Here is a 20,189-nt window from a genome sequence, read left to right as displayed (position 1 = left end):
ACCAATTTACATGTATTTTGATTCTTGATAAATCTGAACTTGTCTCTCCCATCTAACTCTATTATTTAAATTTTCGTTTCCCTGTTCTCTGTAAAACTTTTCTTATAAAGTGGTCTCCCCTCTTTTCTCTAATGCATCTTCTCATGGCTCTGCTGGCCAGGCTGGCCCAAGCTGCGACCGCAAACACATTCACACTTGTGCACACACAGACGCGCACATCCACACATCAGTTCTGAACATCAGCACCAACTCAGTCTCCGCAAGGGGCTCTCCTGGTCTTCTTTCTTCCTCTTCGAGGATGGGGGTTGGTGGAGGTTTGTGTTGTTATTTCTCAGCTTCCACATCTCCCAGCTTAGAGCCTCTCCAGAGCTGACCAGCACTCCAGCTATTGTGCCTGGCGAAATCTCAAGTGCCACTTCAGTGTCAATGCTGAGATCATTTCAGGAGTGTGGAGAAGGCTACCCCTTCGGTGGAAGCATGTGCTAAAATTGTTTTCACCAGAGTCCCCACTGATATTTACGACATCGGGCTTCGCAAACCCCAGTTGCTGCCTGTTTTAAGCTGCTGTCATGGAGAGGCACAGGAACCCAGCAAACTTGACCTCAAGTTCATCTCCATATCTGGTGATGGGACTAAGTGTGTGAGATGAAGTCACACCCTTAAGTAGCCCAGACAGGGCCTTCCTCCTGCCACTGAGCACTACTGTGTAGATTTGTAGTAATAGTAGTATTTTCTTTTTTTTATTTATTTATTTATTTATTTATTTATTTATTTATTTATTTATTTATTTATTTCGGCAACCCTTGGTTGACCTCGCAGACTGCAAGGAACTTGTCGACTTACAATCCCTTATATTTTATATTTTACACCTACAGCACCTGGTCTTCCAGAGTGGTCTCCAATCCAAGTACTAATCAGGCCCAACCCTGCTTAGAAGAGCCCTGGGACTACACAACCTCCCTGGAGTCCTTCCAAGGACTGGCCTAGAAAGTATATGTAACAGGGTCTTAAATTAAATGTTTTCTGAAGAAATAAATAAAAGCCCCTTCACTCCTGTCTCAAGAGGGGACCAGTAACCAATAGAAAAATGACCATGGTTACAGATAAATCAGAAGAAGGAGCCAGGAGGCTGGCCCGCAGCTGGTTAAGAGTTGGAAATAGCCAGCGACACAGTCATGTGGCTCTGGAAAATATGGCACAGCCAGTTGCCCAGCAGAGCCGGGGCCACAGGGAAGAGCCTCAGCATCCGTGAGGGACAAGATGGTGCCAGCATGAGCACAGGGGACCACATGGTGAACCATGAGCCTGAACCACTGCAAGAGAAGTTATTTTAAAAGACCAGGGGTAAGGCCAGACCCATAAGACCACATAGTGTGTGATCCCATTTCTATGAAGTGCCCGGAGTGAGCAGATCCTTAGAGACAGGAGGTAGATTAGCGATTGCCAGGGGCTCAGGAGGGAGAATGGGGACTGGCTGCTCGCGGGTACAAGGTTTCTGTTTGGGAGGATAAAAATGTTCCAGAACTAAATGATACTGATGGTTGAACAATATTGCAAATATTACTCTAGCAACACTGGATGATACATTTTTAAATGGTTAAAATGGCCAATTTTATGTTATAGGAATAAAGAAAAAAAAGCCGGACACAGCAAATGCTTACGGGACCCAGAGGGAAATGGTAGTGAGTGATGCCAGTTGGGGGTTGCAAATTAAACCCTTAAGAACATGCGCCAAGCTCCCAAGGTCCCGCATGCTCCCTCTCACGGGCCTTCTGCCTGGCTGTCCTACATCAACGTGTAATAGCACCGAGAATGTGGAGAAATATATTTCAGCTAAAGGAAAGACAATGGAGTACATTAGTGAAGGGCCCCAGATTGGGGGGTAGGGAGAGTCACTGGAGATGGTGGGACTGGGGAAAGAGCACATGGTTCCTACCCAGAGGCCCTCCACGCCCACCCGCTAGGCCTCCAAATTGTGCAGACCCATGCTGTCAGGGGTTCTGATGTCTCACGAAGCTATAAATCCTCTTAAATATTAGCACAGTTTGTTCTATCTGTTTTGTGACACAGTGTGAGAAAAATGTGTCATGGTGTCTGACAAATCCCTGGCTGGCAGTTTTGATCTTCTTCTCAGCTCATGAAGGTTCCAGGTGCACAGCAGGCTTTGATGGGAGGTTCTGCACCCCTGCCTCTCAAGACCACCCAGTACAGCCTTTTCCAAGACACCCGTCCTGGTGCACCAGGCCGAGTAGATGACCCTCGGGGCTCTTCCAGACCCTCCCTCCCTCCCTTACTTTAGGACCTATCACCCCATGCTGTGCCTGCTTCTCATACCTGACCCAGCAAGGCAGGAGGGCAAGCTGGTCTGGTCCAAGACTGCCCCACCCTAAGCTCATCTGAGACGGTCACGGACAAGCCAGGAGCCCAGCAAACATTGGCTGGAGAAATGTGGTGTGGGCAGCAACCCGTGGGCAGGAGCTTGGCCACCCAGTGGCCATGGCTGGAGGTAGAGCTCTCCAAACTTCTGTTCAAGACACCGCTGCATTACTTAGCACCTGCCAGGCCCATACCGGGCTCTTAACAAGTTTGATGGGGTCTAATCCTCCCTACAGCCCTACCAGGTGGGAATTTCTTATCTCTATTTTCTGTTGAGGAAACAGAGGCACAGAGAGTCAGGGAAGAAGCCAAGTCTATGCTTGGACCCAGTATGCCCTGCCCTTGCCCCTGGAGCCCCAGCTCAGCCTCTCAGCCTTGGGGCCTGACAGCCTGACAGCCCTTGCTCTGATGAGGTTCCCAGAGCTCACCCACCCAGGGCAATGTCAGCTGCTCACACTCGGCCTCTCTAGGGTGTTAGCAGCACTTGTCATTGTTTGTGCCCTTGTCTGCATCCCCCCACCCCAAACAGGATCCCTCAGGGGCAAAGACCAGATTGTGCATGCTCAACACCCAGCACAGACCTTACAAACACCTGCTGGGTGGATGAACAAATGAATGAGGGAATAAGGGAATGAATGAATGAATGAATGAGTTCATGAATGGACTCTGACATTGGGCAGTGAATACCTCATGTCTATGACAACTGAGTCAGGTAACAAAGTCAAGGACAAGCATGGTGGCAGGGCTGTTTCTAAGCATTTTAGGGGTAGAACTGGACAGGCTTGCCTATAGATCAGCTCTAGAGAGTGAGGGAGAGGCTGAAGATAACAGGCCAGGTTTCTCTGGGCCAGACGCCTGTCTTCAGGGACCAGCAATGCCAAGGTCAGTTGCTAAAGCAGGGAAGAGGGAGGGGGAGAGCCAAACTTGAATTCAGCTGATGTGCACCTGTCTGTAGCAGGCCTGCAGGCCCCTCTCTCCCTGAATCTGGAATTCATAGCCATTCATAGTGACAAGGCAGGCCATCACCAGCCCCTGAGAGGGGAGCGGTAGACTACTCAAGGGTTCAAAATGAGGGATTGAATTGAGCCAGATGTCTGACCAGAACACCCTCGCCACCTGTAAAAAGCTTCTAGGAGGACATTAAGGAGTGGGCCTGAAGCCGGGGCAGGGGGCAGAGCAGAGATGGCTAGTGTGGCCACTGCACCTGAAAGTAGACTGGATTTAGATCAGTCTTATCCTTTATCTTCCCTCTGTCCATCCATCAGTGAGGTCAGACCCTTCTCATTGTTTAGCTTCGAGGTCCCCACACTTCTGTCCCCTCTCCTAAAAGCCAGTCAGTGTCTGGCTCAGGGGAGCATCAACAAAGCCCTAACATAAGGCCAGCTCCCACGACTTTGGGACAGAGGCCTACCTTTCCTCCTTTCGAGGGGCAGCAGGTGGGAAAACCACCATATTGGTTTTTAACCCTCAGCCACTGCTAGAGCCAGGCACGGTTATACGAGAGGCCAGGCTCTGTCTCTTGTGTCACCAGCATCCAGGAGGAGCAGTGGCTCTGCAGGAGCAGGTGTGGGTCCAGACTGCCAAAGCCTGGGTGCAGCGTGCAGCCACTCGCCACTGGCCAGGCCACTGGCGTCACTGAGCCCCTTTGCACAGATGTGGTGGGTCTGGAACTGGCTCCTGTCCCACCGGCCGATGTGGTGGCCCTGGTGCTGCTCACGCTCACACCTGGGCTTTGGCAAGTTGTCCGCCAGTTCCCCTTCGCCGTCCGCCCGCATCTCCCATAGCTCAGCCTTTGCCCACAGCTCTCGGAGGCCATCCTCCTTCCCCCAGAAGACAGGAGGGTCTCATTCTGCCCTCAGGGCACTGTGACGCACAGGGGTCCCCCCCCCCCAGGCTGTTTCATCTCGTGACCCATACTTGGGCTGCAGGGACCCACTGACAAGGGCCACAGTGTCAGGGCCGCGGTGTCAGGGCTGCCCACAGAGGTCTATGCACCATGGCCCAGGGGGCCCGCTCAGCCCAGAGATACCCCTCAGGGTCCCACAGCTCATTCCATGAAGTGTAAATGTATCTGCTCTGTACACACACACGTATGCACAGGGACATGTGTGTGCATGTGAGCACGTGTAGTGGGGAGAAACAGAGAAAGAGAGCATGTGCATTGGTAACTACCCGCTGGTGGTCACTTTTGTCCCGGAGTCTCATTCTATGGCCAACTGGGGCCAGTGGGGCCAGGGTGAGCAGAGGGGCAGAGGGGCAGATGAGAAGCAGCAGGGGAGGGGCTCAGGTGCCCCACTGAGAAGAGGTGCATCACTGCCCCCAAATCCTGCCTACAGGCGTAGGCCCCAAGCTGCCAGGCCCTCTGAGAAACTGAGAATTGAAATTTTAATGTGCAACATCCTAACTTTTAAGTGTACACTCATGGTTTCTGAAGACACAGTGCGAGTCAAATAAAACATGTGTGGGTGGTTGTAGGGCTACAGCCCAGGAGTGGCCGGATAAAGCCTGGCTTTGGCCCAACACCTTGGTTTTTATACATGGGGACCAGCAAGCCAGCGCCATGCACAGCCCCCAGCACCCTCCCCTCATCCTGGCTGCCACAGCCCTTGGGGAGCACCCACACACTCCAGGCACCAAGGACACCAAGATAGGGGCATGTGGGCCCTAGACCTTGAAGTCTCCATCACCAGAGGCCCAAACTGAGTTTTCTGAAGTGGCCCTCAGTGGATCCTGCAGGGCAGCCACTTTTCAGCATGTGAAGACCTGTGCCCCTCCCAGTCCAAGGTCCCAGGATAAGACATGCCCCGTTTTGTCCTACTGATGATGAAGGCCAAGACTATAAGTAGCTCCCAGGACATCATCGCCCAGGGCAAAGAGCTCAGTCATGTGGCCAGATCCTCTTGCCCCTACATTTGACCATTTCCTCCTGCAGCTGCAGCCGGAGGACCGCGGAGCATGCAGGGAAGCAGAGGGACTCAGGGCCTTGGGACTCGGTTCCAGATGCAGCAGCCACGGGGTCTATCCACCGCGGCTCCATCCGGCTTGGCCAGTGAGGCAGGGCTGCCCTAGTGCTTGGTGGGCAGGGAGGCCATTTCCAGGGGTCTGGGGGCTGATTCCAAGCAAATGGCCATCCCGCCCGGGTTCTGTCTGGAGGCCCTGAAGCAGCCTCCCCGCCGCACCCCTTCCCGCTAACGCTCTGCAGATGTGCAGCCTGCCGGCTTCCAAGGAAAACACACTGACCACAGATCTCTCCTCACAGAAACAGAACCGCCGGGAAGGTCTCTTGTGACATTCCCGAAATGAAAATAAAAATTCCTCTGATGTGCATTTCCATTCCAGGGCCGTGCCAGCCACACCAAGAGCCCTGCCTGGCCACTGCGGGAATACCATGGGTTCTGGTTCCTGGGTGCTGAAGCCACCTGTGACCCTCTCGCCATCACTGCCACCAGGGATCTGCTTAGCCTGTATACAGTTTTTTCAATTTTTGAATTAGCTGCCAACATTTAAAAATGAAGAAGTTTTATATAAAATCCCAATTTCCGGCTTTTCTTGAGACATCAGAAGTCCTTCCACTGCCCAACCCATGGTGGCTTGCACCCCAAAACACTGGCATCAGAGACCCTGCAGAGATGTGCCCCTCACTGTCCTCCATGGACACATGACCCCCAAGTTCTGGGCAAGGTCACAGGGACACAAACTTCCATCTTTGGGGGCTTTAACACCTCTAGGACTTTGCGTCACTGCCCCTCCTGAGCCAAGTATTGGACACAGGTCCCTACACCCTACGCACACACTCCAGCCTGTGGTCACCCACAACCATGGCTCTGGGTTGGGTGAGTGGGATCAAACAGGTCATCGTTCCCCTTGTCCTCAACCTGAGCCCCCCCAGAGTCCTCGACTCAAACATCCTATACTGAACTCAACCCCCTAAATCCCATTCCCCACAGCCCACTGGGGGTTCAAGCCTGTGATCTAAGGATCTCAGCAGCCCTTGATCCTTTACCCTGTTGGTCATCACCTGGTCTGGTGCCCAAATTCTTCATTCTGCTAAGGTGACTCCATCACCCGTTAAGTCCACTTGTTCCCCCAAGCCTGGCCGGCCCAGCTCTGGCCCATGAACTGTCAAAGCACTGAAGATAAAGAGGGCGATAGTGACCCCTGCAACAAACCCCAGAGAACAAAGAAAAGCTCCAACCCTGGGCAGCATTTCTCCCAGCTAAGAATCTGTGGATGGCAGTTTTACCTGTCCCAAACACGAGTCCAGAGAGATCTGGGTACAAGTCTTTAAAAAAAAACGAAACACACAGAGACCTTCCCAGGATGAGACCCCAGTGAAGGAGATGATTCTGGTGAACAGCGCCTCACTGGGCCTGCGGGGCCAGGGTGGAAGAGGGACCGGGGTGCTGGGGCTTGGCTGGGAGCTGCAGTTCTGGCTACTCAACGACCTTGGGGCGAGCCTAGATGAGGATGTGGTTCTGTCTGCTAGGCAGCATCTTCTCTGACCACTGTAAAAATTACCTCGCAGGACCCCCAACATCCTTGCTGCTCTATTGGTCCATGTTGCTAACTGGATCACCTCCACTGCCACGGCCACCTGGCTCCGGCCACAGCAGCGGCCTCCTCCCAGATCCCTACCTCTGACCCTCTCAGCTTCCTCCTTGGACAACAGGGCATGCTGCTTGTCCACTTACAGCTCCTGTCAGGCCCTCAAACAAGCCAAATCCAATCGCCTCAGCACCTTCGTCCCTGCTGCCTCCACCTCTTCTTCCCTTCTAATGAACTGTGATCTACACTGCAGATCTCAGCTCCAGCCTCCAATTACTGTGGTTACTTGGTGGCATTTCCCACTGTTTCTAACTTTGCAGGCATTTGTGGGCCAACCAGTCACCATGAGCTATATGAGGTTGAGGGCTGTGTCTGTCTGGTTCCCAGGGTCCCAGAGCCTGGTTCCATGTCGGGCCCTGTGCAGGCAATCGGTGACTATGGTGAGTGAATTGAACAAGTGAGTAAGTGGACAAAGGGTACAGTTTCCATGGGCACTTCATATTCAAAGACAACGCTCAGTGAGCAGCAGCCAGAGCAAGCTGGGAGCAGCCAACTGGGCTTCTCCGGGACCTGGCGGCCGCTGCCCCAACCTGTCTCCCCAGTTCAGCAGTAAAGGCCTTGGGGAACCTTGGTACTCAGAAGGCCCCATGTGTGCCAAGGACCAACAGCCTTCTGGTGGGGCCTGAGGTGACCAGCCTCATCAGCCAGGCTCTGGGGGTGAACAGCAGGTGCTTGCTCCTTCCCACCCACACAGGGGTCGACGGCTTCTATTGTGGCCCTATAACGAGCTACCTGGGCACTCGTGGGCCCCTCAGTTTCCCCGTCTGTAAAGGAGCACAATGACAGCACCAACCAAGCCCATGGGACTCTGCTCCCCTGGACTCTCATTGCTGCTTGGGCGGCAGCGCTCCTGGGATGGGGTTCTCTGCTGAGGGAGGATAAAGGACACCTGGAGGCAGAGCACTGTCCTCGCACAGGCCCTCCCTAAATGCACTGTTCCCAACCCACCAACACAGCTCCAGGGACAAGAGCAGAATCACTCACAGACTGGGCTACAGAGAACTGGCTTTTGTGCAACAAAAATGAACAAAACTGAAAAGGAAAGGAGAACGACAGCCTGGGGAAAAGCTGGTATCAAACGTGACAGAAAGTCAATATCTAATGCAGATAAAGGGCTTATCCTGATATAAGAGACCCCAGGAGATGAACAGGCAATGGACCTAAATGGAGGGCGGAGACACACAGAGTATTCACACAAGAGCAGATCATTCATTCTCGTCAGCAATCCAAGAAGCACAAATTAAAGCAAAAAGCTGCACTGCTTCAGTGCTGATCAGCCAAGTACCAACCCACAGAGCCCCTTGTTGGTGAGGTTTTGCAGACCCCTGGAGCCATGGTGGGGAGCCAGCCTGGCTCTGCCCCAGAGTTGAATCTGTCCTCTGCTGGAACGCTGCAGTTCTTCCATTCTCTAGGCAAGTGCTCCCTGACAGTCACTCAGGGCCCAGGAGTCCGGCCGGCTCAGGTCACAGCCTACAGGCTCAGTACCAGAAGAATCCAAGGCCTCCTGCCAGAAGAGCCCCAAACTCTCTGCCAGGAGAGAGTTTGCACTAGGGGCAGGGTCATTACCACCATCTCAAGGAGCAGTTGGGTGGACAGCCCATGCCCCTCAAGGAGCAGTTGGGTGGACAGCCCATGCCCTGCATGCTCTCACAAGCTTCCATCCATTCCAGCAGGTCCAGGCCCCTCCCCAAAGTGCAGACTGGGGAAGGAGGCCCTGGCCTGCCAGAGAGCCGAGGACGCATACATGCCTACAGGAACCCTGGACCTCACACTATCTGCGGCAACCTCAGCCCATAAAGCAGGGCCTCTGTCTCCTCGGGAGAGAGGGGCTGCCAGCACACCCCAGAGCCTGCCTACCTGTGGGGCCATGTGTGGGGTCACTGTCCCCCACCCCAAGAGTTTGGAAGCCAAAAGGGCTTGGCTGTGGCCAGCATCGTCTCTCTTTGGAGACCCCATCCTCTGAGCCAGGGCAGCTGGGAGCAGGGGAAGGGGCACTGCTCTGAAGCCAAAAGAAAGGCACCAGTTATGGCTTCTGCACTTGGCTGGCTCCCTGGCCCTAACCAGCATCCCCACCGCAGTCTTCATCACAGCCCTCACCATCTCCCCAGATGCTCAGGCCTTTCAAAACCCAGGCGCCCTCCTTGATTTCTTCCCTCACGCCCATGTCCTATGAGCTCTACCTCCAAACACATCCTGAACCCATCTATCCGCCATCTGTCATTACCCACCAGAACCAGGCAGTGCCCTTCCCGGGTTCCCTGCTCCCACTCCATCCACTGGGAGCCCTCCTGAGGCTTCCCACTGCTTGGGGAATGAGACCTGCCTTGCACCATGATCTCACATGAACTAGACCGTTCCCACCTCTCTGTCCAAAGCTGATTTCCCAGGGCTGAGCTCATGTCACATCCGACCTGGAGCAGCTCCTTCCCTTACCCACTTTCTCGCTCCTCCCTGTCCTCAGGCTACCCTTTGCTCACGGATTTACCCCTCTCTGCAGCCTCTGCTCATGTGTCTTCTCCCCAATGGTCTGTGAGCTCCAGATGACAGAGCCTCCATCTGGCTCATTCCCCAATGCGACCTAGCCCCAGACATGGATGGACACGCAATAAGAATGTGGTGAATGAATGAATGAATAAGTGAATGAGAGAAGAAAGCTGCCTGCTCTGAGCGTGCATCCCCCCTCAGCAGCAAAGTTGTTCTTATTATTGCCCCATGATTGGGGAGCATCACCAGGTACTTGGTCCCTTCCAGCTCAGGTCAGTGCAATACCCCTGCCTTCCCGGGCCCAGCTCCTAGGCCACCTCCCTGGCCTTATTCCGGGCCCAGGCTCCTTGAATTCCATGCCATCCCACAAGCCCTTCCCTGAGCCCTGACCTGGTCCCAAGCATGCCATGTCCCTGGACATCCCCTGGGAGGCACTCCAGCTGGACTTTGCTGCCTGGCTCTCCCAACAACTTTAGGCACAGCTCAGGACTAAGTATCGGCTTATCTTGCCACATCGAGAGCTCTGAGAAAGACACCCCAACTCAGGAATCCAGCCCAAGTTCCAAACGTGTGCATGTGTGCATCCATGTGTGTGAATGAGAGGGTGAAACCGAGGGAGAGAAAAATAAAGCCTGAGAGCGGGAGGGGGAGCGAGCAGACACCGTTTCCACCTAGCTGTGTGACCTTTTCCGGCCTCGAGTTCCTTTAGGCCAAATGTCCAGCACTGCTTGGTATTAATTTCAAAGAAAAATGGGTCAAGAAAAATTGGAAATTGGAGCTGGCTGAGGTGTTTGCCAGCCTGCAGAAAATTCTGAGATGAAACAGGGCCTGTAGTGACAGGTCTCTGCAGTCACAGGTCCCTGCCTGGTACAAATTAGCAGAGTTTGAACCTTGGGCCCAAACCCAGTTTCTGCTTCTGAAGAAGAGCCTTTCATTCCTGTCAGACATCCTTTGACCTGCCTCTGAAGCCCCATCACTGAGGCTGGGGCTCTCATCTGCCATTGGGACACTACAGGAATCGGCTGTGGGACGCCTGTCCCTCTGACACATCATGTAGACACAGCATGCAGGAAGCCCACGGCTCTTTCACAGTTGTCCCCAGGGGCACCTGGAGTGTGCAGGGGACTCATGGGGTCTCCAGGGATATTCAGGCCCAGCTGCCCCCGTCTTTGGCAGGCCAGCTGCACATCTGAAGCACAAACGCTACAGATGTATTAAGTTGCCCCTGGAGACAGCACATCCCTCTTAGAAACATCCTTGTCTGCTTGGGACCCCTAAAGAGCAGGCACTCGGCACCCGTGGCAGACGTGAGAACTGGGCCTACCGCTCTTGCTAATTAAACCCCGAAACACCGGAGCTCAGTGAGGCTCTGATTCCCAGCCAAATGTTACCAGAAGCCAGGCATGGGTACCGCATGTCAACAAAACAACCCAAATCCAAGAAAAAAGGAAAGAAAGGAAAGGAAAGGAAAGGAAAGGAAAGGAAAGGAAAGGAAAGGAAAGGAAAGGAAAGGAAAGGAAAGGAAAGGAAAGGAAAGGAAAGGAAAGGAAAGGAAAGGAAAGGAAAGGAAAAGCATCAATTAATTGTGTCTGTGGAAGAGAAAGCTGCAGAGAGGGAGTGGTTAGGGCGAAGAGGACCTCAGGACCCTTATCACAATGATGTGACAGCAGACATGGAGCCAGCACTGTGCCCAGGACAGGAGGAGGATTAGCTTGTCTTAATTCTCACAGCCCGTGACATGGCATGTACTTTGCAGGAAAGTGGGACACCACAGAGCTGGGTAAGCTGCCAGGCAGGCACACTAGACCCCACATCAAACTACACCCCACCCCATGCTGAGACAGGCTGCTGACAGCTGACATAGCTCCTCTGAGAACCACTGGTCCGGTTCTGAGAACAGTCCCTTACATCTAAGTTGGAACCACAGCCAGGGCCAAACTGCCCTCCTTGCCACTCACCCAAAGGTCACAATTGTCCTCTGTTCGCAGTGCTCCAGCAAAGATCTGGGTCCTGCCTAGGGTATGTTCACCTGGCCTCCTCCTCGCCTGAACCAGATCCCACACAAACACGGGAAGGGAAAGGAAGGGGGGAGGGCAGGCCTGAGACACAAGGATGGCTCAGTGTATGACTGAGGGAGCTGAGCACATAGGCTATCAGCACCGGCCAGGTGGAGTCCCAGTCCCAATCTATGTACATCAAGGGGGGCATGTCTGTGGTATGACTTGTACTTCACAGCCTAGCACTCTGGGCCCCCAGGCCATGGACGCGTGGCAGAAAGCCCCCACCTCAGCCAGCAGCTCAGAAGGACCCTCCCAGATCTGGCCCCAGACAACTCCAGGCCTCAGAGAACATGCAGAGGCCCCTCCTGGCATGAGCTCATATCACCACACTGGCTCCAACTACTGTCTAGGGGGCTGGCCACAGAGCGGGGAGCACTAAGGCCTCTGCCAAGGGGCACGCACAGCTCTGAGAACCTCCTCCCTCCCAGAGGCAGCCAGCTGCCTCTGTGTCACAACTGGTGGCTCTCTGTGGGATTTCTCTGGTCCCCATAGCACAGGCACAGCAGGAAAAGCTGAGACCAGGGAATTGAGCTGAAGCCTCCAGGCTTTCCACTGCAACTCGGTGAGCCAGCACAGGGACAAGTCTAGTGGGAGAAGCCCCGGTCACCACCTGAATGGGCCTGGCCTGGCCACCGTGATCATGGAGCAGATATCAGAGTGACAAACATGGTCACGAGCCAAAGGACACTGGCAGCCACCAGAAGGGATTCCCTGCTTAAGCCCCTGGAGGGAACCAGCACTGCTGACAACTTAGTTATGCTCGTTTTGGATTTCTGACCTCCCAAAGTATAAAAGAATGAATGAGCCTGAGTTGTTTTAAGCCACTAAGTTTGTGGCAACTTGTTACAGGAGCCATAGGAAACAGACTGACACCAACTGCTTCCAGCTAGTTAGTGCCAGCTCCCCACCCCCACCCATGACTGATCCCTCCCTCTCAGCTGGACCCTGTCCCTTATACCTCACAGCACTGTATTACCGAGGCCTGGAGACCTGTCTGGCCCTAATTGCGGCCTTGCCCTCTTCCCATCTGCGGCCTGTTCTCAGCTGGCGCCGCTCTCCTCGCCCCATTACTCTGGCCTCCCTGACTCTAGTCTGGACCAGAGCGACTGGCTAAATGCAGAACTAGTTGTCAGGCCCCTTTCCTCCCAGGGCTGCCCGCTGACTGCAGGGCATCATCCGGCTCTAGAACATTCGAGGCCACAGACCCCTGAGAGCACCCAGTGTCAACTCCGGGCCAGAGCTCCTGGCCCTGCTCACCTACTGCCAGCTTCACTCCTGAAGCAGCTCAGCAGGAGAAAGTGCTGTGGGCCACTGAATGCAGACTGTAGCTCCCGCGTCCCTTCTGCCCCGACAAGCTTCCCTTGGCCGGGGACTGGGCAGAACACTCCCCAGGGCAGTGTGCTTCCTATGCCCGCTGGGAAGGACGCTTGACGGCAGTGGGCAGAGGCTTGGCACTGCCTGCTTCTTAGGAGGAGGCAGCCAAGGTCATGGGTACCAAGCTGTCTGACTGCTCTTCCTTCAGCCACTGTGGGGCAGGGAGGGCTCAATGGCCCAGTGGCAGTTCCATGGAACAGGAACCTCTGCCCAGCAGGAGCTCACAGCCCCTCCTCTTCCCCAAGGCCCAGGAGAGCAGCTGCTGAGGATGTAGGGGACACTTCACCTCTGCGTCTCTTAAGCACAGGTGGCCAATGAGAGCCGTGTTTTATTTGGCCCATATGGTGCTTTTCAGAAATTTGAAGCAACATTTTAAAATCATGAGAGTTCAAATAAAACTCTGGAGTCTCTTGACAATAAGAGGAGGGCTGCCCCAGGCCCCACCACCACCCCCCCGCCTTGTCAGAATCAGGAAGCCGAGGAGGGGTCTGCGCTCAGCTCTGTGCCCACGGCGAGGCCAGGACAGATGCCAGGTGCTGCTGCGTTCACACTGCTGTTTTCCTTGAGCAGAAACATATTCTCTATGTGAACATCTGTTTATCAAAAGCAGAGAAATGAAAGCCAGGCCAAGAGTGGATGGGATTCTTTTTCTTACCCCTGTTGCTGTCATCCCTGGCATTACCTACTGGCCCCTGAAGCCTGAGAGTTTACAGCCCTTGCCTCGGGACAGCAGGACTTTCCACAAAAGGCGCCGTGTGCCTGACAGAGAGACCACATGTCCAGTGTATGACCCAGAGATCTTTCCCACAGTATGGGGGCCTTCCTAGAATCCCAAGTTCAGACCTCTCAGGCAGCCAGGCCCTTGGTACCAAGAGCAAGGCTGACCTCTGTGCACACAGTCTTGGGGCCAGCTCAATCACAGCACAGTGCAGTCACAGCTCAGCCCAGTCACACACACACAGAGCAGCCCACATGACTGCAAAGGCAAAGATCAGAGTGATGTGGCCACAAGCCAAGGGACGTTAGCAGCAGGAAGCGGTGTGGAATGGGGTTCCACCAGGACCTCTGGAAGGAGTGTGGCCCTGTCGACACCTCGATTTTGGCCCACGATATTCATTTTGGACCTCTGCCCTCTAGAACCAGGAGAGAATAGACTGCTGTTGTTTTAAGCCACCCAGTTGGTGGTAGTATGTCGCAGTAGCCTGAGACTAGAAGGGGAGTGACAGGCCAGGATCGCAAGGCTGGGGCTGCTCTTCCCACACCCACCAGTCCTGGCTTCCCCTCAACAATCCCCAGCGACATGGCTGGCAGCCGGGGCTCGGCTATGGCAGAAGCCCAGGACTCAGAGTGGTGCCCTGTGTGTTTGTGTGAGTACAAACACATGCACGCACAAATGCACACATACACAGGTGCAAACATGCACACATACGTGCAAACACGGGTACGTACACACATGTGCACATACACACATACACACACAAGCACACCCCAGAGATGTTGATGTCATACAGCACCCTTACCCCCAACATATGGCCCCGGGGCACAAGGTTGGCTAGCGGGGAAAAAAGAACAAGACGCAGGGTACCTGAGAGAGGTCGAGCCCAGAGGCCTGGAGATGCCTCAGCCGCCTCTCCCCAAAAGGCCACTCTATCTCCTCAGCCCCCAAGCTCTGCCCTCTTGGCCTCACCAGGCTCCTGGGTCCAGCAGAGCTAAGCATCCCTAGGAGATTCAAGGTGGTCCTGGGGGCCTGGCTCAACCTGGGTAAGGGGCTGCCAGGTGCCCTGCAGGCCTCCGAGTTTGCCACACCTGGCTAGCCAGTGAAAAGAGAAAAGTCTTCCCCTCTCCCTCAGCCCCTTGCCCACCCCGACACCCCCTCCGGGCCCCAAGGATGACACTGACAACACTAAGCTGCTAAGCGCGCATAACCAACACTGGACTGAGTCCATGAAGACATGTTAAAACCTTCATTTTCCATCTGTTTCTGGGGGGCAAGCTAAAATCCTGCAACTGGCCTCAGATAACGGAGACCGTTAGTGATGACGTCTGAGGCTTGGTGGGACACTCCAGAAAGTCTGCTGGCTGCTCAGGGGAAATAGGACGTGTGTTGGCACCACAGAGGGCCATGTGGGACACCCCAACTCCCAGCCAGACCAAGAGGTCCAGGACAGATGCTCCTCCTTCTCCAGGGGACCTGTCACACCCACTGCCCATGAATAAATAGCTGGAGGAGTGGGCTCAAACTCGCTTCCAGAAGTTGCTGGGTACAAGAGGGTGGGAAGCCTGCTGCCCACCTCAGCCACAGCTACAATGATATGTCATGGTCCCCGTCAGAATTCGCCAAGAGAAAGAATCCCCTACTGTGTGCACACATGCCCAGGTCCTGGGCTCTGTGTCCTCCTGCAGGACAGTACAAGGAGCAAACATGCCCAGCCAAGGACACATCTTCCATGTCTCCCAGCGACTCTATGGGCCCTAACTGAGCCCAGGTTGATGGAGGGCCAGACCATCTGAGGTCACTCAGGCCCTCAGCACGGCCCCAGCCTAACATGCATCTGGACCCCCTCCAGCTGGGGAGTGGGCCTCCGCCCTGGGCCACATGGGAGCAACCAGGCACGTCCAGAGAGAAATGTGCTTTCCGTGAACCAAGTCACCCACACAAGGTCGTGCTGACACTGGGCAGGGACATCAAGGAAAAGGGACTTGGCCCCAGACCCTGGGCCTATGGCCTAGGGCCTAAACACCCACAGCCCAGGGCAGAGGCCCAGAGCTCAGCCTGGGACAGGCTTCCCCTGCCCTCTTCCAGTGCAGCCTCAGCCCCCAAAATGGTACAATCGGCTTGCTAAGCCAAAGACTTCTGGATTTATTCTGAGTTTGAAATTCCTTTCTTAAGTTCTGAGTTCCAAGTTGTCACCCAAGTAGGTGGAAAAATGGCAGGGGAAGGGGAGGATTTAACAGAAGAGGCCAAACGACAAACAGAAACCCAGCAATCAGGCAAAGTGGCCAGGCCATGGGGGAGGGTTGTCATGTTCAGGAAGGCAAGCACCACGTGGAATTTGGGGTCAGAACTCGCCCTGGGCACCTGGCAGCCCCTCACTCAGGGTAAGCCAGATTCCTGAGACCACCTTGAATCTTCCAGTAGAGGCCAGGCCAGAAGCACCAGGCCAAGCACAAAGTGGCAGGCCCTTGGCTCTCTGGAACACAGGCTTTTCTAACCCCACTGGACAGATGAAGAGGCAGAGGCCAGAGGCCCAAACTTGACCAAGTGCAGCTGTTCATTGAGGAGAAAAGACAGGGTTTTGGTCGCTGGTCTGGGGAACTTGCCCTGTGCCATTTTCACTCCCAGCCATACCTTATGGGCTTACTCTCCATTCCTCCCCTCTACAGAGAAGCCCAAGGGAGGGAGAGAGGCAGGAGGTGCAGAGGCCAGGGAAAGCTGGGCAGCCCCGGTCGTTGTTGCAGCCCTGGTGAACAGCAATGCATCACCTGGGACGAGGGGCTGCCAGAAGTATTGATCAGCTCCAGAGAGCACTGGGCCCCCTGATGGAACAATTCCTTTGCAAAGATATCTGACACGGCTCCTTGAAATTAGAATGGTGCCCTGAAAGGCTGCACCCAATTTATGTATCAAGCCAGGAAGTCAGAGATCTAAGATAAATGAGCCGGGGCTGCTTGGCTGACGGCAGATGAGCCTGACCCAGGACCTAGGCCTCTATGCCCACTGTACCTGCCACTAGCCAGGGGTCTAGGACCAGTAGCTGAGGGCTGGCCTGCCCTACAAAAGCTAGGTCCAGGCAAGGTGGCCTCATCCAGATCCTGAGGCCTGTGATAACTGCCAGGAACTACAGTCAGACCCTAACTTGGCTTCAGTGTAACCCCTGACCCAAGATCCCAAGAATGCTGGAAAGGTTTGGGCTGGCAGTGAGCCTGGCCTCCTGGAGGGCTCTGAGAGGCTCTAGTCAGGACTGTCCTCATGTCTGCCAGCAGTTCCTTCCACACTCCTGGGCCCAGAGTACACTTCGATTCTAAGTTGAAAACAACAAAACCACCCTAGTCTGTACGCAGGCTGCAAAGGCTTCCAGGAAATCCCCTGGTCTTTGTGGTACACTTCCTTCCCCTCGCTGCTGTAGGAGCCCTCGGGAACTTGGTCACCATTGCAGGGAAAGTCAGCAGCACATAGGCAGGGAAAAGCTTCTTCAGAGGCATAGGCTCAAGGACATGGGTACAGGACTTGGGCCGGGAGTGCAGGCCTGGCCTGGGCCCCCCTTGCTCCCTGACACTTGCTGGCCCTTGGGGAGAAGGTGGACTCTCAGGCGGCTTTTACTGTCTGCCCTGGAGGTCCCAGATCTGCACACTTGTGACCCACGCACACTCAGAGCAGAGGTCCCCACCCCAACACACTCACTGTGCTATGTGGCCACCAAGGGGAACTCAGCCTCATTTGGGGACCAGCCATGTAGAAGGTGCGCCTGGGAAGTCATCTGTGCTTACCACACAGCCCGCCCACCTGCAAGAGCCTTACCTGTGTCCGGGGGCTGTGGCGCCCCCAGAGGAGGGAGCCCAGGAGTGGGTGGCCGGCGATATACCACGTGCACACGGCCCTGCTCAGCCTCCTTCGCCGCCAGCCCCTTTTCCAGGGGTTCGATGAAGAACTCCTCATCCTGCATTCGTATCAGGCCGGCCTGCAGGCAAGGAGGAAATGGTTCAGAGGCCCGGAGCACAACAGACCTGGGCGGAAGGTAGCAAGGAGGGCCCAAGGGCAGAGGACCCCCACCTAGCAGAGCTACCAGCCAGCCTTGGACCCCATTACCCAGAGCCTCTACTGCCTCCACTGTGCACCTCTTTGTCCACATCAGTCACCAGCCCAGACCCTACAGCAACGGAACTGCTGCCTCCCACCGTGGCACCCCCTGCAGTGAAATCATCGCTGGAGATCCCGTCTCCATACACCGGCATCCAAGGCCCACAGACTGCCAGCGCCTTCCCTGTCCATAGCTTGCACACCTACACCAGTCACTGGGACAGCCCTGTCCCTCCTACATGGTGTGCATAATCAGCCTTCCTGCCCTTGACCTGACTCGGCCCTCAGCTTGGGTGGCTCTTCTCCTGCCTTCATCTTTGGACTTCTGATAAACTCTGACTCCTCCTGCCTGACCCAGACCCCACAACCGCCACCCTCACATGGCCCACCACTCCCTTTGGCCATCCATGGTCACTGCTCAGTCCAGCTCCCACACTTTGGATTTTTTGGTCCGTTATCCTTAAACCAGGGGGTCTCTCATGGGAACCCCCCCACCACCACTGTACGAACCTGCAGATGTATTTCCTTTAGATCACACACTTATGACCCACTCAGGGGTGTGTTTTGTTTTTCAAAAACCATTTTATTGAGGTATTACAGACATGATAAAAACTGTACATATTTAATGTATACAACTCAGTGAGTTTGGGAATAAGTGTACATTTGTGAAACCATCACCACTATTAAGGCCATTAAGATATCCATCACCGCTCAAAGCTTCCTCCCACCCCCTTTATTATTATCACTTTTTGTGGTAAGAACACTTAACATAAAATCGACCCTCTTAGCAAACTTTAGGTATACAATAGAGGATTGTTAGCTATAGGCGCTGTGCTGTGCAGTAAATCTCCAGAGCTTATTTTTATCTTGCATAACTGAAATTTTATACACTTTGACCAACTCCTGGCAATCACCATTCTGCTCTCTGCTTCTATGAGTTTGACTATTTTAGATTCTGTATATGTGAAGTCATTCAGCACTTGTCTTTCTGTCTCCAGTTTATTTCACTTAGCGTAGTATCCTCCAGTTTCATCCACATTGTCACAAATGATAGGATTTCCTTCTTTATAAAATCTTGATAATATTCCATTGTAAATACATGCCCCATTTTTTTTTTATCAATATGTTGTCGACAGATGACATTTAGGTTGCTTCAATGGCCTTTGTGAAAAACTGCAGTGAACATAGAAGGGCAAGCATCTCTTGGGTATCTGGATTTCACTTTCTTTGAATATGTACCCAGAGTGGGACTGCTGGATTATATGGTAGTTCTACTGTTAATTGTTTGAGACATTTCCATACTGTTTTCTATAAAGACTTAATCAATTTACTTTTCTACCAACAGTACATACGGGTTCCCTTTTCTCCATATCCTCACCAGCACTTGTTATCTCTTGTTTTTGTTTTTGTTTGTTTGTTTGTTTGTTTGTTTGTTTACAACAGCCATTTTAACAGGTGTGAGGTAATATCTCACTATGGTTTTGATTTGTATTTCCCTGATGTTTAGTGATATTGAGCACCCTTTCAGGTACTTGGCCGTTTGTATGTCTTCTTTGGGGGAAAAAAATGACTATTCAGATACTTTGCCCATTTTTTAATCAGATTATTTGGGTTTTTTGCTATTGAATTGAAGTTCCTTATATGTTTTGAATATTAACTCCTTATCTGATATATGTCTTGAAACATTTTCTTCCATTCTATAGGTTGCCTTTTCATTTTGTTGATTTTTTTTTTGCAGAAACTTTTTAATTTAATATAGTTCCACTTGTTGATTTTTGCTTTTGTTGCCTGTGTTATTGGTGTCATAACCAAAAAAATATCAGCAAGACCAATGTCAAGGACTTTTTTCTGGTTTTTTTTCTAAGAGTTTTATGGTTTCAGGTCTTACATTTAAGTCCTTAAACCATTTCAAATTAATTTTTATGAGTGGTGTAGAATAGGGCTCCTATTTTATTCTTTTACATGTGAATATCCAGTTTCACCAACACCAATTATTGAAGAGATTATCCTTTCCCCATTGAGTATTCTTGGTTCGCTTGGCAAACATACATTGACCATATATATACATGGGGTTATTTCTCGGCTCTCAATTCTGTTTCATTGGATGTGTGTTTTTATTTCAGTACCATACTGTTTTGAGTACTGTAGCTTACGATATAGTTTGAAATTGTGAAGTCTGATACATCCAGCTTTGGTCTTTTCTCAGAATTGTTTAGGCTATTTAGGGATCTTCTCTGGTCACATAAGAATTTTAGGATTGTTTTTTCCTATTGTAATTTGGAATTTTAGTAGTAATTGCATTGAATCTATAGATGGTTTTAGAACATTCAAACAATATTAACTCTTCTGTTCCATTAATACAGTATATCTTTCCATTTATTCTTTCATCAATATCCTGTAGCTTTGGGTGTATAGATCTTTCATGTGCTTGGATAAATTTATTCCTAAGTGTTTTAGTATTTTAGAGGTTATTATAGATGAGATTGTTTTAT

The 20,189-nt window shown here is 52.8% G+C and overlaps 1 protein-coding gene across 1 annotated transcript in view; it reads right to left on the bottom strand.

The window, feature by feature from the left end:
* Positions 1 to 20,189, bottom strand: part of ADAMTS2 (ADAM metallopeptidase with thrombospondin type 1 motif 2) — a 205,897-nt gene that overhangs the window by 115,536 nt on the left and 70,172 nt on the right. The window contains exon 5 of the mRNA XM_036225072.1: positions 17,419 to 17,578. Coding sequence (XP_036080965.1) covers positions 17,419 to 17,578 — 160 coding nt within the window. The remainder of the gene's footprint in view (positions 1 to 17,418; positions 17,579 to 20,189) is intronic.

This window comes from Rousettus aegyptiacus, unplaced genomic scaffold (genome assembly GCF_014176215.1).
Source record: "Rousettus aegyptiacus isolate mRouAeg1 unplaced genomic scaffold, mRouAeg1.p scaffold_m13_p_7, whole genome shotgun sequence".
In the NCBI taxonomy this organism is placed as follows: Eukaryota; Metazoa; Chordata; class Mammalia; order Chiroptera; family Pteropodidae; genus Rousettus; species Rousettus aegyptiacus.
This window is presented reverse-complemented; position numbering and strand designations above follow the sequence as displayed.